The sequence below is a fragment of the Plodia interpunctella genome, chromosome 4 (genome assembly GCF_027563975.2).
Source record: "Plodia interpunctella isolate USDA-ARS_2022_Savannah chromosome 4, ilPloInte3.2, whole genome shotgun sequence".
NCBI classification, from domain to species: Eukaryota; Metazoa; Arthropoda; class Insecta; order Lepidoptera; family Pyralidae; genus Plodia; species Plodia interpunctella.
The window spans coordinates 6,525,782-6,545,847 of record NC_071297.1 but is presented as its reverse complement, the minus strand read 5'-3'; the positions used below and the strand labels follow the sequence as shown (position 1 = coordinate 6,545,847).

The 20,066-nt window shown below is 34.9% G+C and overlaps 1 protein-coding gene across 4 annotated transcripts in view; it reads right to left on the bottom strand.

Annotated features, from left to right (window-relative positions):
- Window positions 1-521: 521 nt before the first annotated feature.
- Window positions 522-20,066, bottom strand: part of rdgA (retinal degeneration A) — a 93,737-nt gene continuing 74,192 nt past the window's right edge. For 3 of the 4 annotated variants that reach the window (XM_053743595.2, XM_053743597.1, XM_053743598.2), the window contains 14 exons: window positions 19,720-20,026; window positions 17,702-17,870; window positions 14,185-14,401; window positions 12,342-12,534; window positions 11,377-11,479; window positions 10,658-10,848; window positions 10,202-10,299; window positions 9,030-9,155; window positions 8,405-8,690; window positions 6,246-6,500; window positions 5,575-5,622; window positions 5,318-5,381; window positions 4,460-4,781; window positions 522-3,948 (listed from right to left, as the gene is read on the bottom strand). In XM_053743595.2, coding sequence (XP_053599570.1) covers window positions 3,899-3,948; window positions 4,460-4,781; window positions 5,318-5,381; window positions 5,575-5,622; window positions 6,246-6,500; window positions 8,405-8,690; window positions 9,030-9,155; window positions 10,202-10,299; window positions 10,658-10,848; window positions 11,377-11,479; window positions 12,342-12,534; window positions 14,185-14,401; window positions 17,702-17,870; window positions 19,720-20,026 — 2,429 coding nt within the window. In that variant the 3' untranslated portion in view covers window positions 522-3,898. The remainder of the gene's footprint in view (window positions 3,949-4,459; window positions 4,782-5,317; window positions 5,382-5,574; window positions 5,623-6,245; window positions 6,501-8,404; window positions 8,691-9,029; window positions 9,156-10,201; window positions 10,300-10,657; window positions 10,849-11,376; window positions 11,480-12,341; window positions 12,535-14,184; window positions 14,402-17,701; window positions 17,871-19,719; window positions 20,027-20,066) is intronic. The other variant, XM_053743596.1, reaches the window with a different exon arrangement.

The window sequence follows — 20,066 nt, the reverse complement described above, 5'->3', positions numbered from 1 at the left end:
GCATTGCAAGTATCTCTCCTCCACGGGAGGATATGCGGGATCACCTGAGGGGATCACACACGCTCAATAACAGATCTTCTATAGCATAATGATAAATGACACTTGTACCCATGGCATCGGGTGGTTTGTTTACTGAAGGTGTTTGTGCCGCCATTTACCTTGAGCTTTGCTTAAAATTCCGTGTTAAAACAGTCAATCGAAAGCATATTTTTATATCAGTGCTCGAATTAGCCTAGTGATATTCATTTTTCCATTAAGATAGAATTTGGTCGTGAAATACGCTAATTTATAAGAAATATATAAAACACACTACTCGAATGAAGGCCTCCATTATAGAATTATGTACAAACAAAGACTAATATCTCGTAGGAAGTAACGTTAATAATATAGGTACTTACAATTGGTATTAATTGGCGCAAATACTTATTTCGTGTGGCATTGTAGTTTATTTTAGATCTAAGTATCTTTAAATTCGAATTACAATTTATTTATATTGAATCAAATAAGTTAGCTAATTGTACTTTTTTTTTGCATTATTTATGGGTATTTTATTTACTTATTTTAAAGAATTCGCATTTTAATAGAAAATCTGAAAAGTGGCCCAGTGTAGTGGTAGTGAAATACATTCGAATGGATGCCGGCCCCTTGGTAGGTAGGCAATTGTTATTTATCAACTATCATGCGAACTTTCTGGCACAGTACTTGAGATATAGTACCTAAAGCTAGTCATGCTTTAGGTAGTCCATTGTAGATCCAACTAATAATACAGTGTATAATACTTGTTTACCTAGAATTGATAACATCGCCATAGTAACTAATAGTAGAAATCTATAAACTTCGACAGAAAACAACAATTTACTACTTACAGAATATTAATCTTAAAAAGTTCTACCTACGATCACAAACAAGGGAACTCACAGTGTAGGTCTATATATCGTTCTTTACATAAAAATGAACTTACTTTTTACATTATGACCGAAATTCTCACAGCTTTGTCTTTCATTGTTCGCTTGTCAGCGAGTAGTACGAGTAAATTCGTTAAACACTAAACCACAGTAAATAGATAGTTACCGTGACTAAACTATTCGGTAATCTACACGTAGAGGTATCGGTATTAAAAGTATAACATCAACATATCATTCAAACCATTCACAATTATTTAGACAACAACAGATACATGTCAAAAAAGTCTAATTTGAGATTAAACTGCTCTGCGCTAGAATAGTGATTTTCTATTCTGAATCTTGAAAATTCAGTGCAGTGCATGTTAATCAGTAGGTAAGATGTTTATGTACAAAACTGTGATAGACCAAGTATAACGTGGGGGAAATTTAAATGGGTTAATAAATGTTATACTTTGTGAATATAATTCCAAAAACATTCACAAATTGCCAAAATACATCTTATGTGTTATTTATCTTTTAGACATTCAAATAAATAAAAAATAGGCAAGTAACCATTTTACATAAAGTTTTTCAAATAGTGCTCATACAAGACAACATATACGTACATTAGAATAAGTATGTCTTGTAGTGTAGGTACATAGGTTGACAATGACATTATCATCAATTTACCTACCAACAGTGAAAGTAAAGACATCCAAATAAACCACGATTTTACAAATTTAGGCACGTTTTTAGATGTTTAAAAGTAAACTTGCTAGACTTTCAGCAATTCTATACTCGGATAAGACACATTAACAATATGTTCAGGGTGACCAGAAATGGAAGCGATAGGATATATTGCAAAGTGTTTTATAATGTAGGTTTAGTCTAACAATATAATAATTATTTAATATTATGTACCTAATTTCGCCAAAAATTTTACAAAGTAAAATTTTATTTAAAAAAGAGAAAGTTTGACTTATTTTGAAGTTTTAAAGTATAGTTGGTATGAAATAGTTAACAAAACAACGGTTGGTTCTACGAGAGCTTTGGCAACAACACACCCGTTCATGCAGAAATTAATATTAATTAAATTTTCCGCGCGTAGTTTGTAGGCATGGCTAGTGGACGGGTGTTATGGTAAACAAAGGCGTAACACAAAATATGAATGTTAGGTACAAATAGTAGGGCAGGATAACAAAATCTTAAACTCATTTTAGGATAGTATAGTTATATAGTATAGCATAATTAAAGTATTGAGTTAAGTCAATGGTTTTAGAACAAACAACGTTATAATAATCTCCGCTAGGTATTTTGAGAGGTTGTTTATGTTTTACAAGATCCCTTTATAGTTGCAACTGGGTTTAATATTAAACGACATTGATTTTATTAAAAATATTTCTACCATATTCCCCATTAGTAGAGTCTGTCTATGTCTATGAATATTTTTAAATGTAACTGAATCTTAGACGCGGCATTTGTTTATGTTAAATGTGAATTTTTAATTAAAATGAGTCCTAGTAAAAAAATAAAAATGTTCATGTTTGTGGGAAAATCTATACGCAAGATTCAGATCTGATTTACCGATTATATCAGCAATATTAAAATTTACACGATAGTCTTAGATTTTATTGCCGAGGATAGATTACATACTTAGTACATATAAGACCAAGATCTCAAGTATGTATAGAAAATACATTTAGTCGCAAAACCTACAATACATTTAGTACAAAATACTAAAAGTAGTATAAAAGAATAGAGAAAATTACCAAATTTATATAATGTTCTTCTATTTCATAAGATATTTCAAATTCGTTCATCCTTTGAAGTCTCTTCGTCCAATATGTGATTTTTCTTTCTTGGTAGATATAGTAAATATCTTTAGCATTATTGTAAAAATATTGCAAATTTCATTTACTTATTTACAAACTGGCCTAGTAAAAAGTTGTCATGTTGAAGGCATTAGAAGTTAGAGTTCATAGATATAAAAAAAGGAAGTATATTGAGAACTATAAGATGGTACCTACCTGCAGAATTTTTTTATAATTATTCGTATATATCGTATATGTGTATTTTAAAATGTTTCTTTTAATTTATGTACCTAATAATGTCTTAAATTACAAATCTCCTAAGTAATTATGACTCGACTCAATTAAAATAAATAGAGTACCCTATATATTATTTAATTTATTGAAACATCTTTAGTAATATTTTATATAATCTATCTATAATCAACAATATAATTTACAGTTCGTGGTTATATAACAAAATCAGCTAAATATGACTTTCGTAAACACTGAAAAATTAAATAACCTACAGGGAATCAATTAATAGAAAATATTTATGAATCATGCAACCTGCGAATTTTTGAATCAATTATATAATTTATCATTGTCATCATATCATCCTGTGTCAAAATTAATTGTGAATTAATTTTAACACAGGTCGACATGATTGCCACGAGATAAGAAAAGAAAAGAAAAGATGCCTAGTATTCGGTTATTTACCTTTATTCTTTTTCTAGTCATGCAACAGATAACACCGTGAGAGGCATTGTGTAATAAGTAATATAAGTATTGGCAAAGGCAATAATAAGCTTGTATCATTCTTTTGATGCCGTGTTTGTTTGAAATCCAGTTGATTTAAAGAAGAAAGTATCTAATTGATCATAATTTTAAATGCAATCACGTGCAGATTGCGCACACACCTTACAGACATGCAAACCTACTTATAAGTAACTTCGTTTTTTACAATAAATATTATTTTAGGGTTAAAATACAAATACATTTCATGAAACTCCCTCAATGGAAAAAGTATAATTTAAAGATTAAAAATTTAATTACAACTATAATAGTCACAAGATCTGAATATCACTTTGGTGTTTGAGTATAACATTCGAAATGTCATTATAATGCAAAACTCTAATGTAAGTACATTATCACTTGTACTCCATTGGCGCAGTCGCGTTAGTCCGGCTTGTTCCTCGGAGATTGACCCCCGGGAGAAATTTTCTTTCAGACAGCAGTTTCCAAATCTTCAGAGACTAATTGGAAATGTTCCTGACCTGAAAAATCTGTATTTTAGTTCAAAGTCGACGAAAGTAATGAATTGTACTTATAGATCAAAGTACATAAGTCAGACGTTGCCTGAGGCGTTACGCTTCGATGAAAGAACTAGCACAGAACAAAGTTGGCATATTACGTCACTCGATATCTATCACTTCAGTCAGCTCTCTTCAGAGGCTCTTCAGTCAGCGATCTTATCAGTTTTAAGTTGTTATTAAAGTTATATAATAACCTTAATAACAACTTAAAAAACAATTGTTCAACAATTTGAAGGGAAATATTTTCAACATACATAAGAATGTCTAAGTACTTGGATAATAGATTTATAAGTATTGGTTTTCCCTCTTAGGTACTATAAAAAGAGCTCTTAACATACTCCACATTTCTATAATCTAAGCATACACAAAACGTCTATTTCCCGTGAGGCTTCCTCTCACTTCCACATTCCACTCTCTTTATACATATTTTTCTGTTAGCAGCTCTATAATGAGGTAAGGTTTATTAACTCACTTTCTAAATATGCAGCCAAATCATGGTCCTCCGCCCTCAAGGCGAGGTGGCGCGGCGTGAGGCCAGCATGATCCTGCCGCGTGAGCGAGGCGCCCCCAGCCACTAGCATACAGCAGATGGCGCGCCTCTTGTGCGCGGCCGCCTTATGCAGTGCGGTCTGGCCGCGCTCGTTGTCGCGCATGTTCAGGATGGCGGTGGGCGCGCACGCGATCAGATACTTGACGATCTCTTTGTTACCGTATCGCGCCGCAATGTGCAGCGCCGTCTGACCCGTCGCGTCTATCGACAGGAGCGAGTAGCCCGCTGCGTGTAACTCTTTCATCTTAAAAAAAAATAGGACGTTTTCGCTCATCACTAACACATATAAATTCAATTAAACTGGATAGTCACTTCTGTCTTCAAATAAATTTAAATGCAATTTCCACTGCAAATTTGATCCAACCACAGTACCTACTTCTGTGAGCCTGTGTGATTGCGTCTAGTCTCACCTGTTTTCCATGTCGCAAAATTTCTGAAGATTATTTAAGTAGGTTAAACTTTTACCACCTCGAAGTCGGTCCGAGTTAAATAAAAGAAATGTAAAAAAGGAAACCGGATATAGAAAAAACAACGCTCAGTTTAATTAAATAAAAATACAGCAATGTTAAACAGAAAACCGGAAAAAATTGAGCATAATTTTATTTAAAACAATAAGGACGGAAATAAAAAGCGGATAAAATGAAGCCTCTATTTAATTTATTCTCAGTGAAGTTGGAATAAGACCATAAGGTCCGGACATGTTCAACTTTTATACCTACCTATTTACAGGCTGTTTTGTTAAAAAGTTACTAAGTATTTTCATTTACATAAGTACCTTACCATTTTCAAATCGCCGACCTTCGCGGCTTTCAGTAGAGCATCAGATGTTTTCTCCAACAAATTTCTGTAACAAAATTGAATATTTACTTCGGTCACTCAAAATAACTTGCAAAGTTAGTACCTAAATTAATCAGGTATATAAACATTTACATTTGAAAAGTTATTATTAGGTAATATTGTTAATAATTAAATATCACATCAGCTACGTACGAGGCTGCACTACACACTAGTATAATTAATTAATTAGTGAATCTCACCTATAGCCAAATACATCTTGATCAAGTCCAAACAGTTTTTCATGTATGCTGCATGCAATAGAAGAGAGAAGAAATAGAGTGCAGATTTCAGTCTTGAAATATGTGTGCGTCGTGCTTTAGAGGTCAAACACGTGCTACCTAACGACATAATCACACTGGTTTTTAAACGGTTATATCAGTTACTATGCGTGCAATATCTAATCTAGATTCTAAATAAGAATAAATACAGATATTACGGTTAACGGTATTTTCTAAGCACTATTTTTTTCTATTGATCTAATAATTCTATCCCTAAGCAGGGAATACACTTCCAGTTTATCGGCTTCCGGTTTGGGTTTTGCGAGGGATGCGGCAATGATATACCCGACCTACCTATCTTGTTTTTGGAAAATTAGTATGAAAAATATATTATACACAAAACGTCTTCAATTATAGAATGCAAGTTGTAAGATACAAGATTTTAATTATTAGTATTAAGGTGAAATTAGTTAAGGTAATTGTTATAATCACACTTACATCGTAATAACAAATAAATCAATGTAAAAATAAGTTAACCAGTTAATGTTAAGATTATACTATAAAAATATTTTCAGAAAACGTTAGCGTACAGAAGGCTCTAACTAATTTATAAAACGCACTCAAACACGACTAAATATTTGTGATATACATACGTCTTGAATCGCGCTATCGAGTCATTTGATGGTTGATGTTCTTTCGCTGGCGGGCTGGTGCAGAGTGGGGGAGAATTCGAGTCTTGAATCGCCATAATCTTTGGAGAGGAAGGCTGAGGTACTGCTCCTTTGGGTGTGCTGTGGGTGTGTGTGGGAGATGGTGCTTTGGGTATTGAGGGCAAAGAGCCCGGAGGAGGCGTTTGAGGAGTTAGCAGCTCTTCTGATGTCCTCGCTGGACTACCCAGGCCCGACTCACTACAAAGACATAATAATGATTAAAATTAATAACAAATTATTCACTAAGCTACTAGATTATCCAAGAAACGCTCACAATCTTACATAATTTTAAGACATGAAAAAAGTAAAATAAAAAATAGTTTAATTATTTTATATAGTATTAATTAATGCTAATAAGCTGTTTCGCGTCAGCGCATTAAAGTGCAAATGGGCCCTCAGGTCGTATTCTCACAAAGTCTAAATAGGTCGGCGGTCGTAAGCATGCGGGTACACACAACTTTCTAACTTCAGTTACGTAGGTACGGGGCGGCAAACGCGCGGCGGAGTGGTGAAGCACAGCACACCTCTACTTCTGCATATAAAACTGAATTAACAGGAGTTTTTGCAATTTGCAACCTTACTTTCATTACAAAAGTTACTTCATATATTTAGGTATTTATAGTTCAACTTGGCACATTGGTGACTAAGTTTTTGTCGTAAGCGATTTCGTTTCCGTAGATTATGGATTTCTTTGTTGCCAGTATCTATTAATATACAAAGACACTTTCCAAAACCTGAGTAGCCTACTTAAGTATGTTTGGAAAAGATAATCCTCAGCCTTATTATCGTATTTATATACGAGTAAGTTTAGGAAACCTAATATAATGTTCAAACATTTAACAAGGTTTAATTAATGGTGCTTAAATAAATGTTTGTTTGTTAATTTAACTTAAATGTTGTCTTGCTGAAATCGTGCGATCCATCTCGCGAAACTGTTTCCATCTAAGTCAGGAGTTTGAACAACTTCACTGAGTTGTCTAATAAATCTCTTAGGCACTGTACGTGACATTAAAATAGAGAGAGTGCAGAAGTATTTTATAAATAATCAGACACCTCAGAAACCTTTAATCAGAAAGTTCTAGTCCATAAAAAACAAATTAACTGGATTGGCGCTAAATGAAATAGTTGCTAACATTAGCTAAAATCATGAACATGCTATGTTACTTATAAGTATTTTCCTTATACAATGTAAAGGGACTGAACGAAAGAGGTTCAAAAGTTCTTTCCGAACGTAGGGTTTTTTCAACAGGGCTACAAAACTATGAATAGTAGATCACTGCTCAACCTTGGATGCAATAAGATAATTTAAAACTTTGCCACATCTTGATAAGTGCCCTTGTATGTTCACTGTACAAAGGTCTCATTAAGGAGATGCATTGTAGATGCAACTTTCTCTAGACTGTCTTGAGAGGATGTAATCAAAACTTTTATATTAAAATTTTACTTTTTAGAGAACTATTCACACTTTTCTTAATATTACAAAGCTATAAAATCCTATAGTTCATAAAATAACGGAAATGTTTATTACGACTTCTTAATTCCGACCTAAAATTGTTCAAAAGATCTACTATATATAGAGCAGTGATCTCGAATAAGTAGTGTAATATCTTGGGCACATAATTTCATTGTAATAAGATATTTTGGCCGAAAGCCATTTTTGTGAGGCATAGCTCTTGTTCGCATTAAATATAGTGAAAACTTTAGCCATAAATTGTTATGGTTATTCCATGATGAGTACACTTACCCTTGTTTATCTGCTTTATCTCGTTTTACCTACCACTACTGGCATTTATAGGGTAGATAAAGGTACATGATGGCTATGTTAACTTATTACTAACTTGTAATTTTCACCGCTTAGGCCCGCTTGCATGTTTATCAAAAAAGTACTTTACGTTCCAAAGATCCTTAGCATGTTTCCTTCTAATGAAGACGATAAAAGTAGACACTTATATACGATAGGAAGAGCTCAATGGCGCAGTGGTTAGCGCACTGGGATAGTGGTTAAGTTACTCTCACTGGTCAGTCATAAATATAATTTATAACCGAAGATTCACAGCACAACTGATAAAATTGAATTAAAATCTTAATCATTAAGATTATACCTGGCATGTGACTCAGGTACATCCAACGACACTCCGGCGCTGGGCGTGTCGACACTTTGTGAGATGTCTAGCGACACTGAGAGCCCCGTGGTGGTGTCGAGAGAGACCGACGGCCCGGTGCGGTCTAAGGAGGCGGTGGCGGTAGTGTCGGGGTGGGCTGTAGACTCGGTGTCTGGTGTCAGCGGCGCTGCGTCCAGGATGTAGATGTTCTCGTGGCCGATATCCGTGGGGTAGTGGAGATTCTCCTGTGCCTTGTCGATTCGGAAGAACCGCTCTGCTGTTACAGCTGGTAAAATAAAAAGCGAGTAGGTATTTTACCACTACTTCACACCTTTGATTGCATCTTGGGCTGTGACGTGAAACCAGGTAAACGTTAAAAATAAACATTCAAATTTAGAAGATTCGACTGAGATTTTAGAACCGTATACCTGTCGCACAGCTCGCACCTTTGCTCAAACACCTCTAAATATAAAAATACCCACTATTGATATTTCGATGCAATGAAATAGGGTCGTTAAATCACACCTTCAAACGAATTCCTTTATTTCCGAGCATTAAGTACTTTAATCGATGATCGTAAACTCTGTCGATACAGCGTCTAAATAACGATAGATAAAGTGCTTACAGTCGACGAACCACCAATCGACGAGATTCGAGTATGCTTGAGATTCTTTGATCATGTTCTGAATGAGGTTGCGCATTTGCTCCAAGTCTGCTGTCGGATTCACCTCCAGGGTCCCCACACGCTCCGCTGGAAGGAACACCTTTTATGTAATTCCCTAAAAATTTAGTTTTAAAAAAAGTGTGCAATATAAAGGAGGTATATGATAAAACAATCGCGTATATTTCATTCGAAGACTAAAATAGGGCTGTGACAAGCAAGAATATATCAAATACTAAATATATATTTTTTATTAGTAATATGAGTGCGTTTGTTTTTTATCTAGCCGGATGGGAAGCAGAGATGAGGTCTAACATGTTGCACGCAAGCTAATGCCTACCCTTGAAGATACCTGAGGAAGCAAATAGAGTCGTACAGATTAAATTCCATTGCTTCCATATTTTAGATCGTTTGTATGACGTAGGCGATCCAGACATAAAGACTAGAAAAACTAGCCTTACGTATTGGAACCGATGTAGGTAGCTCAGAAAATATTACGCAAATAATAACAAATTTTTAAGGATGTATAAACGTGGTTTCTCTAAAAGTATGTATCTGTAGTGAACACATTAGGTCCGCAGGGTCACGCACCGCATGACATTATGATCCTTCTGATTTCGGTGCTATTAATTTATTCATAAAGCAGTTCACTATATGGGAGGTTCAATGTTGGAGACTCTAGGCTCACAGTAAATAAAGAATTCAGGTACGTTCGTTCCCGTGTGCCAAGGCGGATTAACCCAAATGTGGTTGACATTTAAAAGCCTCCCATCTGGCTCTCTGGCTGACATTTATGTGTTCGGTACCGAAATTACGAGTTTCGATTTTTGCCTCTTTTTATGTCGTATCTACAATTTATCGTTCGATGACAATTCGGTAAATTTTCTGTGTAAAGCGCTAATGGCGCTTACCACAATCACTGTATTTGCTATTAGATAGCGGAAATCGATTGAAGTTTTTGTTTTTTGCGGGAAATCGTTACAATTGCGGCGCGGTAGGGGGTGGGGAATAACAATCAAACGGCGGTCGGAGCGGTGGGGGGCAGCGTTTAAATTAACCTTGTTTCGCTACAATAACTCATAAACACGAGTTTGTCTCAGGAACATCGCTATAAATAAACAACGAAAGTTCATTACCTGTTTTCGCGAGCAGCTCTTTATCGTAATGATGCCTCTCGTAATCAGCCATCGTTATGAGATTCACGGTGAGTGTCAGCTTATCCACGGTCGTTTGTCTGTGACACAACGTTATATTATAGTAAAACGGCAATGAAATGTCACTGTCCTGAAACTGGCACTCGTTGATTTTATGACCCAAATATAAACAAGAACATTTAATGGATTCTGAAGTCCTAATACAATGTTAGTCGAGTTTTTCGGAACTAAGAATAACATGATAACTCTTGAACATTTTCTATCATTGTCATAAATGCTCATTTACACGTAAAAGGCATTAGATGTGGCAGTCATTAGTAAATATTAGACTCCCTCTGTAGCCTAACGGTCATACTGCCGGACAACTATACTGGAGTTCCGGGTTCGATCACCAGTCAGGTCAAGTTAGAAAATGTTATCAAGAGATGTAATACTAACGGAGCGATAGTCCTGCCCGGCTTCCTCTTGGCGAGCATGGTGGCCTGATTGAGGCGCGACAGCGTGATGATGGAGGGCGCCAGGCGACACGCCTCGCCGTCCACCTGCATGGGGATCACCTTCGTAGTCACGATCTTGGCAGTCTTGCACTGCGTGATGCAAGTGCCGTGCCCGCCCGCTTGTAGCAATGGCTGGAGATGATAACTAGATTTAATTCATCTAAATTTTCACATTAACACACGGATGAACGAAGTCCATAGTACATATAACAGTTAAACTTATTTTGTGTCTTGTCGAGCGTCCGAGAAAATGTTAAAGTCCATGTGTAATGATCTAAAGTGGCGCTTTACAAAAGTTATTCCATCGCATTATTCACTTTGCTCGGGTAAAATCAAAATAAAAATAACCTATGTTACTCCTGAAGGTTTCGTCTGTCTTTGTACCAAATTTAATGAAAATCGGTCTAGTCGTTTTTGAGTTTATTCATTACAAACAAGAACAAAAAACAAAAATAAAATGTTTTTCTCACATAATATTATTATGGATTATAGATTACTTTGGATAAAGTAGGAATCAATAAATTCTATTCTCGCGGCGCTCACCCAAAAAAAAATCTGTCACATCTATTATATGGAAACTAAAAATAAGGCTATGACGTGGAAACTACTGCCTGTAGCCGAAGACGTCTAGAAATAGAAAACGTTTATTGATTTTCTTACCAGTTGATATGTTGTCAGTCCTACTACTTCTATTAATCCATCTTCAGTAGAAGGTTCAAAGGCACCTCCTGATTTGTTCCAAGGGTGTGTTCCACCCCCGTAGCTGAAAATAATAGACTTTTAGTACACAATACCCAAACATACTAAACAAACATAGGCACAATGTGGCCTTCGAAGATGTAATTTATGGTGATTAAAAATCTGTGGCCAATATCGAATTGCAAATTCATGTAATATTCGTAGAAACTTGAGAGGTTAATCCTATCGAACAATTTTGTGGTTTCCAATTTGAAATTAATTATATCTAGTTGTTAATCGTAACAACAATATAATTATAACATTTTGTAATAGATGATGATAATGAGAATATCGGGATTAATATCAGGGATACCGACGACCGTGCGAAGTGGAAACAAAAAAGTAGTTAAGCGGACCCTGAGCACCGAACTCAACAGCTGTTAAAGAAACCGGAAACACGCTAAAATGAGAGAGAAAGAGAGAGAATAAAATGTATATCGGGAAAGTCTTTAAGGAATTTCGTCTTTGCGTTAGAGACGAAAATATATGACTTTCATTTTAATCCTATCTCGATAAATAAGTCATAAAAATATCAGGTGTGGTTTATACAGCTCTGCAAAATGTGAAAGCTCAGTGTGATGGTGGGAAAGTGGCGAAAAGATCATCTATAAATAGATCTAGATTGATAGATAATAGATATATATATATGTGTGTATTTAGTGAGGTAAAAGAACTTCGCACGAACCTTAACGTTTTAAAAATCTTGCAGTTCCGTTAATATACATGACGTTCACAAGTTCAGGTTAAAATATGGATGGTGGAGTTTTTATTTTTTATCTAAATAATTTTTGAGTAGCAGATTAGAGAAATATGCGTAACTAAAAATCGACCATAGAGTACCTTTACCCGTAGAACGTCAAAAATGTAGGCGAAAGTTTAGACAATACCTTGGAATGTTTAAGAAGACAATAGCGTGCACTTTGTGCTCGCGCAGCACAGGCGTGAGGTCCTTGCCATCGCACTCCATGGTTACGAACTCAGCCAGCCCCTTCCACTTCCGCTGCATGAGATCCTTCCCGCCAGCCGTGCCGTAGAACAGCTTGTTGCGGATGCGAGAGTTGAACTTCTCCGGGTGTGCCTCTGTTTAAGAAAAAAACATACTTTAATATCCATTTCCGTACTCGATACTATTAAATATTTTTTATTTTTAAATGTCGATACTCTCTGTCATGCTTTCACAGCTAAGCGGCTGCTGGGCCGATTTTGATAAAAATTGGAACAGATTAAACATAGGTACCACAGGTGTAGCTGACAACAGTTAGTCTATATAAACACCGTGGAAATTCAAAATTAAAAAATAGTTCAAACGAGTTCTAGAAAAACAAATTGGCAACTGGACGTTCTCACTATATCTCGATTCTATACTAAATGGGACGATAAATAATATTTAAGGGCGTACCTAATATTTAACCTAAATATAAAACTTTTATTAACAATATTTTTAAGATGAATATTTCACCTACATACTTATAATTGATAGCAGCTTTAATTAGAAACATTTGCGAATATTAAGTTACGTTTTATACGAAACTAATATTAACTGCTTGCAATAAATTTTCTTAACACTGGTTTGAATTTCAAACTAATTAGAAATTTCAAACGTCAGACGTTGAAATCTATTTCTGATTTTAGCGAAAATGGGGATTCTTTAATTTTTACGTTACATAAAACTATAAAACAGCATAATAATACAAGTCCTTCGCAGCCGTCACGTTGGGTTTCACCATCTTCTGTCAACGGTCTAGAACTGGCGCGATGGTATGTATGGTCATATATACCTTACTGGTCATCAAGTCCCACCGCTACAATGGGAGTTAGGTCATGATGGAAAATTATGTTTATAAAATTTGATATAGGTCGTGGATATGTATATATTACTATAAAAGTATGTATGGACTTTTATAGTAATATATACATATCCACGACCTATATCGTATAACCTATATCCTATATAGGTAAATCTTAGGTTGTTTCAGAAAATTTTAGTATTTACTGGCATGGGTAAATGTAAGAAAAAAAAAATATTATTAATTATAAATATTAATATATAAATATATTATTTATAAAAAAAATGACGATTTCATTCGGACTTTTGCCATATTTAGTATATACTAAATATAGCAAAGGTTTAGGTTTTGCCACTGACGCTAGTAAATGTTGATTTTGGGAATAAAACAATGAGCAATTCTTATTAATAATTTATTTTTCAGTCAAAACCTTACATATTTTTATGTAGGTCATAATTAAAGTTAAAATAAGTTTTTTTCAACATTTACCGTGCTTTTGACGTAAATCCTAAGATTTACCGTGAAATGGTGGTAAAAATTTTTCGGACTTTTACCATTAAGAGTTGGTAAATCTTAGGTTTTACTGGATTTGCCGTAGTTCGTGCTTTTACAGTAACATATATACAAGTATATTAATAAAAAATATAAATAAGAAATTCATATGTTATAAAATATAGTATCGTTGAGTTACTATCTCATAACACAAGTCACGAACTTACTTTGGGGTTAACTCAATCTGTGTGATATGTGATATCTATGTGTCTATATTTAAAGCAAAGACCACCAAGCCTTAAAGTAGGCACGAGATCGTATTGACTGGAAGGCAATAGCCAAGTTTGTGGCCCTACTGTGAAGATTGTGGCTGAGGGTCGGGTGACCCCTAGCCATGAGGATACGACTGTGATGATGTGATTTAGGTATATGTATTTATTTGTGAGTGTACCTCTAGCTTCATGAAACTCGAGAGCGATGTGCGCGTCGACGCCGAAGGAGAAGTAGTTGTTGACAACGTTGAGTGGGAGCTCAGGCTTGGCGTGACTGGTATCCTCCCCCGCGGCCGCTGTGTTTGGCTCCACCGTCAGCTGCCACCGGTCGAGCAGCACCGTGTCGCTCTCGCCAATGTTTGCCAGGATCTTCGATATAGGCTCGTCTTCGTAACCCTGATAGGATATTATATTTTAAATGTAACCTTCAAGAAAATCGTTGAGCGTCAGGGCTACGCTAGCTTCTAAGGAAATTTTGGCACAACAAATCTCCTAAGTGGGTGAGGGTGTATCATAAATCCTTTCCCATGTCTAACTAAACCTGTAAGTATTGTAAAATATTTCACTTACAGTTTTAATAAATAGCAAATAGCGAATATCTTCAGTCAAGTGGAATGTTTTCAACGCAAAAAGAAATCAAGAGCTCTCATCCGGAGTGGGCTAGGTAGTGAAACAAACGGTTTGCGCTATAAATATTCTTGATAGATGATACTCCTTGGCGACTATAAGCTATTTGTATCGCTTTATACCCCGTGCGACGTTAAAGCACAGGGTTATATGTTATGCTTTACACAAGTACCCATTTACGTGGAAATTGCACTTTGAATAGTTAGAATTTGAATAAAATAAATTAAATAAAGGTATCTTATTGTATTAGCGCTAACTGATGATTTTATTTACACCGAGAGAGTATTGTACCTATATAATAAACAGTGATTCAAAACAAATATTTAGAAGAATTGCTACAACATTTTATTGTGCACAAATAGAATGTTGTATTAAGGTTGGAAGGAAAAACATTGTTTTATATTTTCAAAAGAACGACTTACAAAATAAATGGTAAATATTTGATATTTCAGGCACAAAAATTAAAATTTTTGGTATGTAATGTTTTGTTTATTACATGACATTTTAGTGTGTTTCTAGTAACCGGCTGTACTAAATGTAATTAATGAAAGTGGGCATTTAAACTTTATTTGAACGAGCATTAAAGTACTTCAAACGCAGCTTATTAAATTCGACTTCATTATCCATTGTCCAGGATTCGATTCTCGTAATAAATGTAGTCTAGTACAAAAATACAGACTGACAAGGATACATTATATCTGGCTCGGTAACTAAAATTAAAAGTATTAAGTCATTATTATAAATAATTTTCTTATCAAATCTATTACACAGGAGCGACTGCGACATCGGTTCAGATATCCTTATCAATCTGTAAACATTGAAAAATGTATGTAAATATTTGGCAAGTAGGTAGGTAGGCGTCTTAAGTATAGCCAGTATTCCGTTCGGGTCGTAATAAATTACGTGTGGTTTTCGTTGCAAGTACCCTTTGAAATGTAAAGGGCTGTATATACTCTATGGAACCGCTTTGATTAGGTTTATTAAATTTACCCCGTATATGTGATCTTCATTTTCGTACCGCTTTTACGTATGTCCACATGGTCTGTGCGTATGTGCAAGCTGTTAGTCTAATTGCCGTTAGCGAAAATACTTGCTTTTAATAAATGGAAAATTATTACCATATCATATACAGTTCCGGGGCATTAGCTATGTTGGAATAAAAGTATAGCAGTCGTCCGTTTGTCGTTTTGGAGTGTAATAAAATTTTGATGAGCAAAGTGGGCCGTAAACTGATGTTTACGATTCCGTTAAAACACATTGTCGCGCGTCAAACTGGTTGTCATGGCTGCTACATATTCATCAGGTCTTGTAATACCATCTTCGCTTGCAGTCAGAATGAATTCTTAAGTGTGAGACTAATTGAGATGTGATGACTAATGAATAATGGCGGACGCCGTAGCGCCGCGAATTATTCATAAGGTGTTTGTGAAGGTAACTACTAATGAGAATCTTGAACAGGCCTGTAACGCCTCTACAGATATACTTACTTAACAATGTATATTTTAGCTGTGAACACTGCGTGTGACATTTGGTTTTGAAATATATGCTGAGTAATTTATCGAGATTAAATAAATCATACTAATATCAATTATATTAAATCATTGTTTTTGCACAAATTAGAGATTAATATGATTATAGAGAATATTTGACATAGGTAATTAGTTTTTCGAATATAATCAATATTTAGGTTTAAAGCTCATAGCATATTATTAGAGATATTCATTTATATGAGATAATTAATGATAATTAATTAAAACTTCAATTATTCATTATTACAAATAATAATAAATTACCATTATTCATAATATTGTGAAAGTAAATTAATTAATTCATATTTTCGACCAGACAAAAAGCGCTCACCGAGGCTTTTATGGAAATTTAATCGTTACGCAAAACAAAAAGAAATTGTATGTATTTTTTTTCATCACTAGTTGCATTCCGGGCCTCTGCTCCCATCGGAATATCGGAAAAATCGTACTATATGTCATTGTAATATTTTCCCAAATTCATCCAAAGATTACTCCGTACACAAACCTATAAACACAGACGTTTTATATTTACACTTTTATATTGTGTACATAAATCAATAAATAAATAAACCCCTTTCTCTTAGAATATATTGTATATTAGAATATACTTAATAGAATATAGTGTAGATTAGAATACATATATTAAATTTGTGACCGAAATCCAATTCTGAGCATATATAACTCTCATTATGCAGACATATAAGTCATATTATTACTACGAAACTGATTATTACCTTCATACGTTTAATCACTTTTACGACGATATAATATATGAGTAATTTATAAGGTTTCTCATAAATAGCTACGTAGAACTGTCTACATAAAGTTAAGCTTAGCACTTCATTAGGCTGTCCCTTTTAAGTACCTTAATGAAATCGGGTTCAGGCAGAAGGGTTTCAATTGGGGGGATGTAATTCGAGTTACGTCTTCTTGTTTGACATTAAATCGATACATTTTATTTATCGATAAATAAACAGAGTTAAGTAGAACACTTTATGTTAACCGCTATAGGATAAAATCGAGAAGTTTTCTGATAAGGTAAAAGCGATTAGTAGTTGGTTCGAATTCGAATGAACATTATACATCTCGGCGTTTCGTAGAGATTGCACGATAAAGTCGTAGCTGCTACGAGCTACGGGCTACGATCATATCTGAGGGAAATGGAATTGGTTTTGGTGCTACGAATATTCGTAGCACAATACATTTATCATAATCGTGGCCACGACGACACAGCGGGTGGTAATCTTGATGAAAGTCTTAATTGAATATCACATTCAAAATTATTTAAGTTTAGTAAATAATAATATTGCTCATTCTATAGTAAGAATGCTCCTTATAATCTTAAACAGAAACTATCTTTTCTTAGATTTACTTTACTCGTTCACTTGAATTTTTTTTGTAAATGTTTAATGTATAATAAGTAAAAAAATAATTAAAATTCTATTGAAAGTTCCCCTTCTGGAGGAAGAATAGATTGTCACTTATTTTTTTTTACAGCGGTACTGTGCCGTCCCCGGCATGAAGCTAGAGAAAGACTCACCCCGCCCCAGCCCAGCGCCCGCGCCAGGTCGTTGCCGGTGCCGAGCGGCAGCACGCCGACGGCAGGCCGCGACCCGATGCGGTCCAGCACGCTCAGCACCCAGCCCACTGTGCCGTCTCCGCCGCAAGCTAACACCCGGAGATTGGGAACTTTGCGAAATAACTCCAGTCTGAAATAGGGGTACTAGATAAAGGAACTGTTTCATCTCATTCTGATAAAATCCTAGAGTAATCTGCCTAAAGTCATTTGACGGTTTGGCCTTTCCAATACTCATGTGAAAAACAATTTTTAACGCTTTCTGTTCGACATTTTACATATAATTTATCCAGTACTTTAACAGCAAGTGGTGAAACAGACCCTTAATATTGTATTTATCAGTCAAATAAATTCAGTTCTAAAATAAAACGTACACTTTGAAAATGAAACCTCAATTTAAAATATTTAAGCTCGGGCATCAGATAAAACAAGAACACACACACAATAATATTTATTCCGAAATTCACTTGAATGCAGTAATTTACAGTTATTTTTGTGATAGTAGTATGATCATATTCTGTCTACATTATGGGACAGAATATTGAGACATGATTTGATTACAGAATTTATACATGAACAGAAACTAAATTTAAATTTTATTACAATGATTGTTCTTATTACTTACATATTATATGAGTATGTATTAGTTAAGTTAATAAGTCAAGTTATAGATTGTACTTAAGTAATTTTTATCAATTAAAAAACTTTATAATTAGAGTTATATTTTCCTTTAAATTTCCTTTAAAGATAAAAAACAAACCTCTTTTCAGAAGAATAAAGCAAACATTAAAGCAAAAATCGATTAAAATAAATCCATTTCTGAATCCAGTCATTTCGTCAAAGCAAAACGATCGAGCGAAACATCTAAGTATCAATAATTTCCAATTTATTTTTCAGTTTCCAATAAGATAAACGGGAATCGATGGTTCAGAAGAATAGGCAAATCACAACGGAATTGTGTTAAATGGAAATAATGGGAAACACGGGAAAGGGTCTGTCGAGTGTGTGTCAGTACCAAGATGTCTCTTACGATTTTCCCGAATACGCCTTTTCTTGCGATATACGTCACGTCACTTTAACAAGACATTTATTGGTGCACTGACAACTAGGTAATGTTTTATTCCAATTCGAGGTCATATACTTGTATAATTTGTTGTGACCTTTCTCTCTTTCCGGCCATAGAGCATAATTAAATAAATTTCACGAATCTGCAATAAGTAGGTACGACAAAAAATGTTAAAGATGTCGTACTACCTGCTTCAGAAGTACCTAGTTTAATAGAATAACTTATTGGAGCTATTACAATAATCTAAGCTCAAGTGATGCATTATCGACTAAAAATGGTTTATTTATAAGCAAAGTGCCCCCATCGGTTCACCTTTTCTCTGGACGTTTGCCGGTGCTCAAAGAACCCACTGAATGACAAAGGTCTATAAAACGGTATTCATTGATCTTTTATGCACCGCGTCGCGTGATAATCGTTTTTTTTTTCATCTAGCTAAATACCAGTTAGCCGGGACCGGAAATGGACGTTAGATATAAAACGGGGGCAGTTAGTGGTTGGATTTCGTATGATAAGCTTACATTAGGGGAGTTGACATGTAAAATTTAAGTAAATTTCCCATCAGTACAGTGTTTTGATTTTGTTAAATAGATATACAACATTTGGAGTTTCATCCACAAATCAAATTAGGTTGAATTTTATATACGAAAATAAAAAATTGAGCACTACAGTATTTTCGAGAAAACATTTTAATTTCGATTACTTTCTAGTTTTATAACAATGAAATCATCAATTGACAAAAATATAATACTTATTCACCTACGTTATGGCTAAACCCCGAGTGCGGTTAGCCGGCGTAACCTAGCAGCAGCCGCAGCCGGTCGCAGTAAGTTACACCTAAGTGTAGCCTTAGGTTTAGCCGTACTTCGGGGTTGACCCGTAACATAAACATTTAGAAATAAAATTGTTTGATACTTACCCTGGGCCTGGTCCACCTTGTGTGAGATCGAAGACCTGCCGAGGATTTAATAACCATTGGAATTTTTGCAGTAGTTTCGCACCCTGGTTGCCTCCACTCTTTGGGTTGATGAATACCAAAACTGGCCTCACATTAGCTGTAGGTATTGGCTTTATAACAAACGTTTTCTGTTCATTTTTGGACTCTTTTCCTTTCTTTTTAGAGGCACTTTTCTTTTTGGGCGATTTTCTTAGTGACGATTTGAAACTTCCTCTTCGTGGCAACTTCACTATCCAGGACGGTGGCACGATAATATTAGATTGGGACCCTAAAAAATTGAAATCTACATTAATATTTAGTTCGATCTA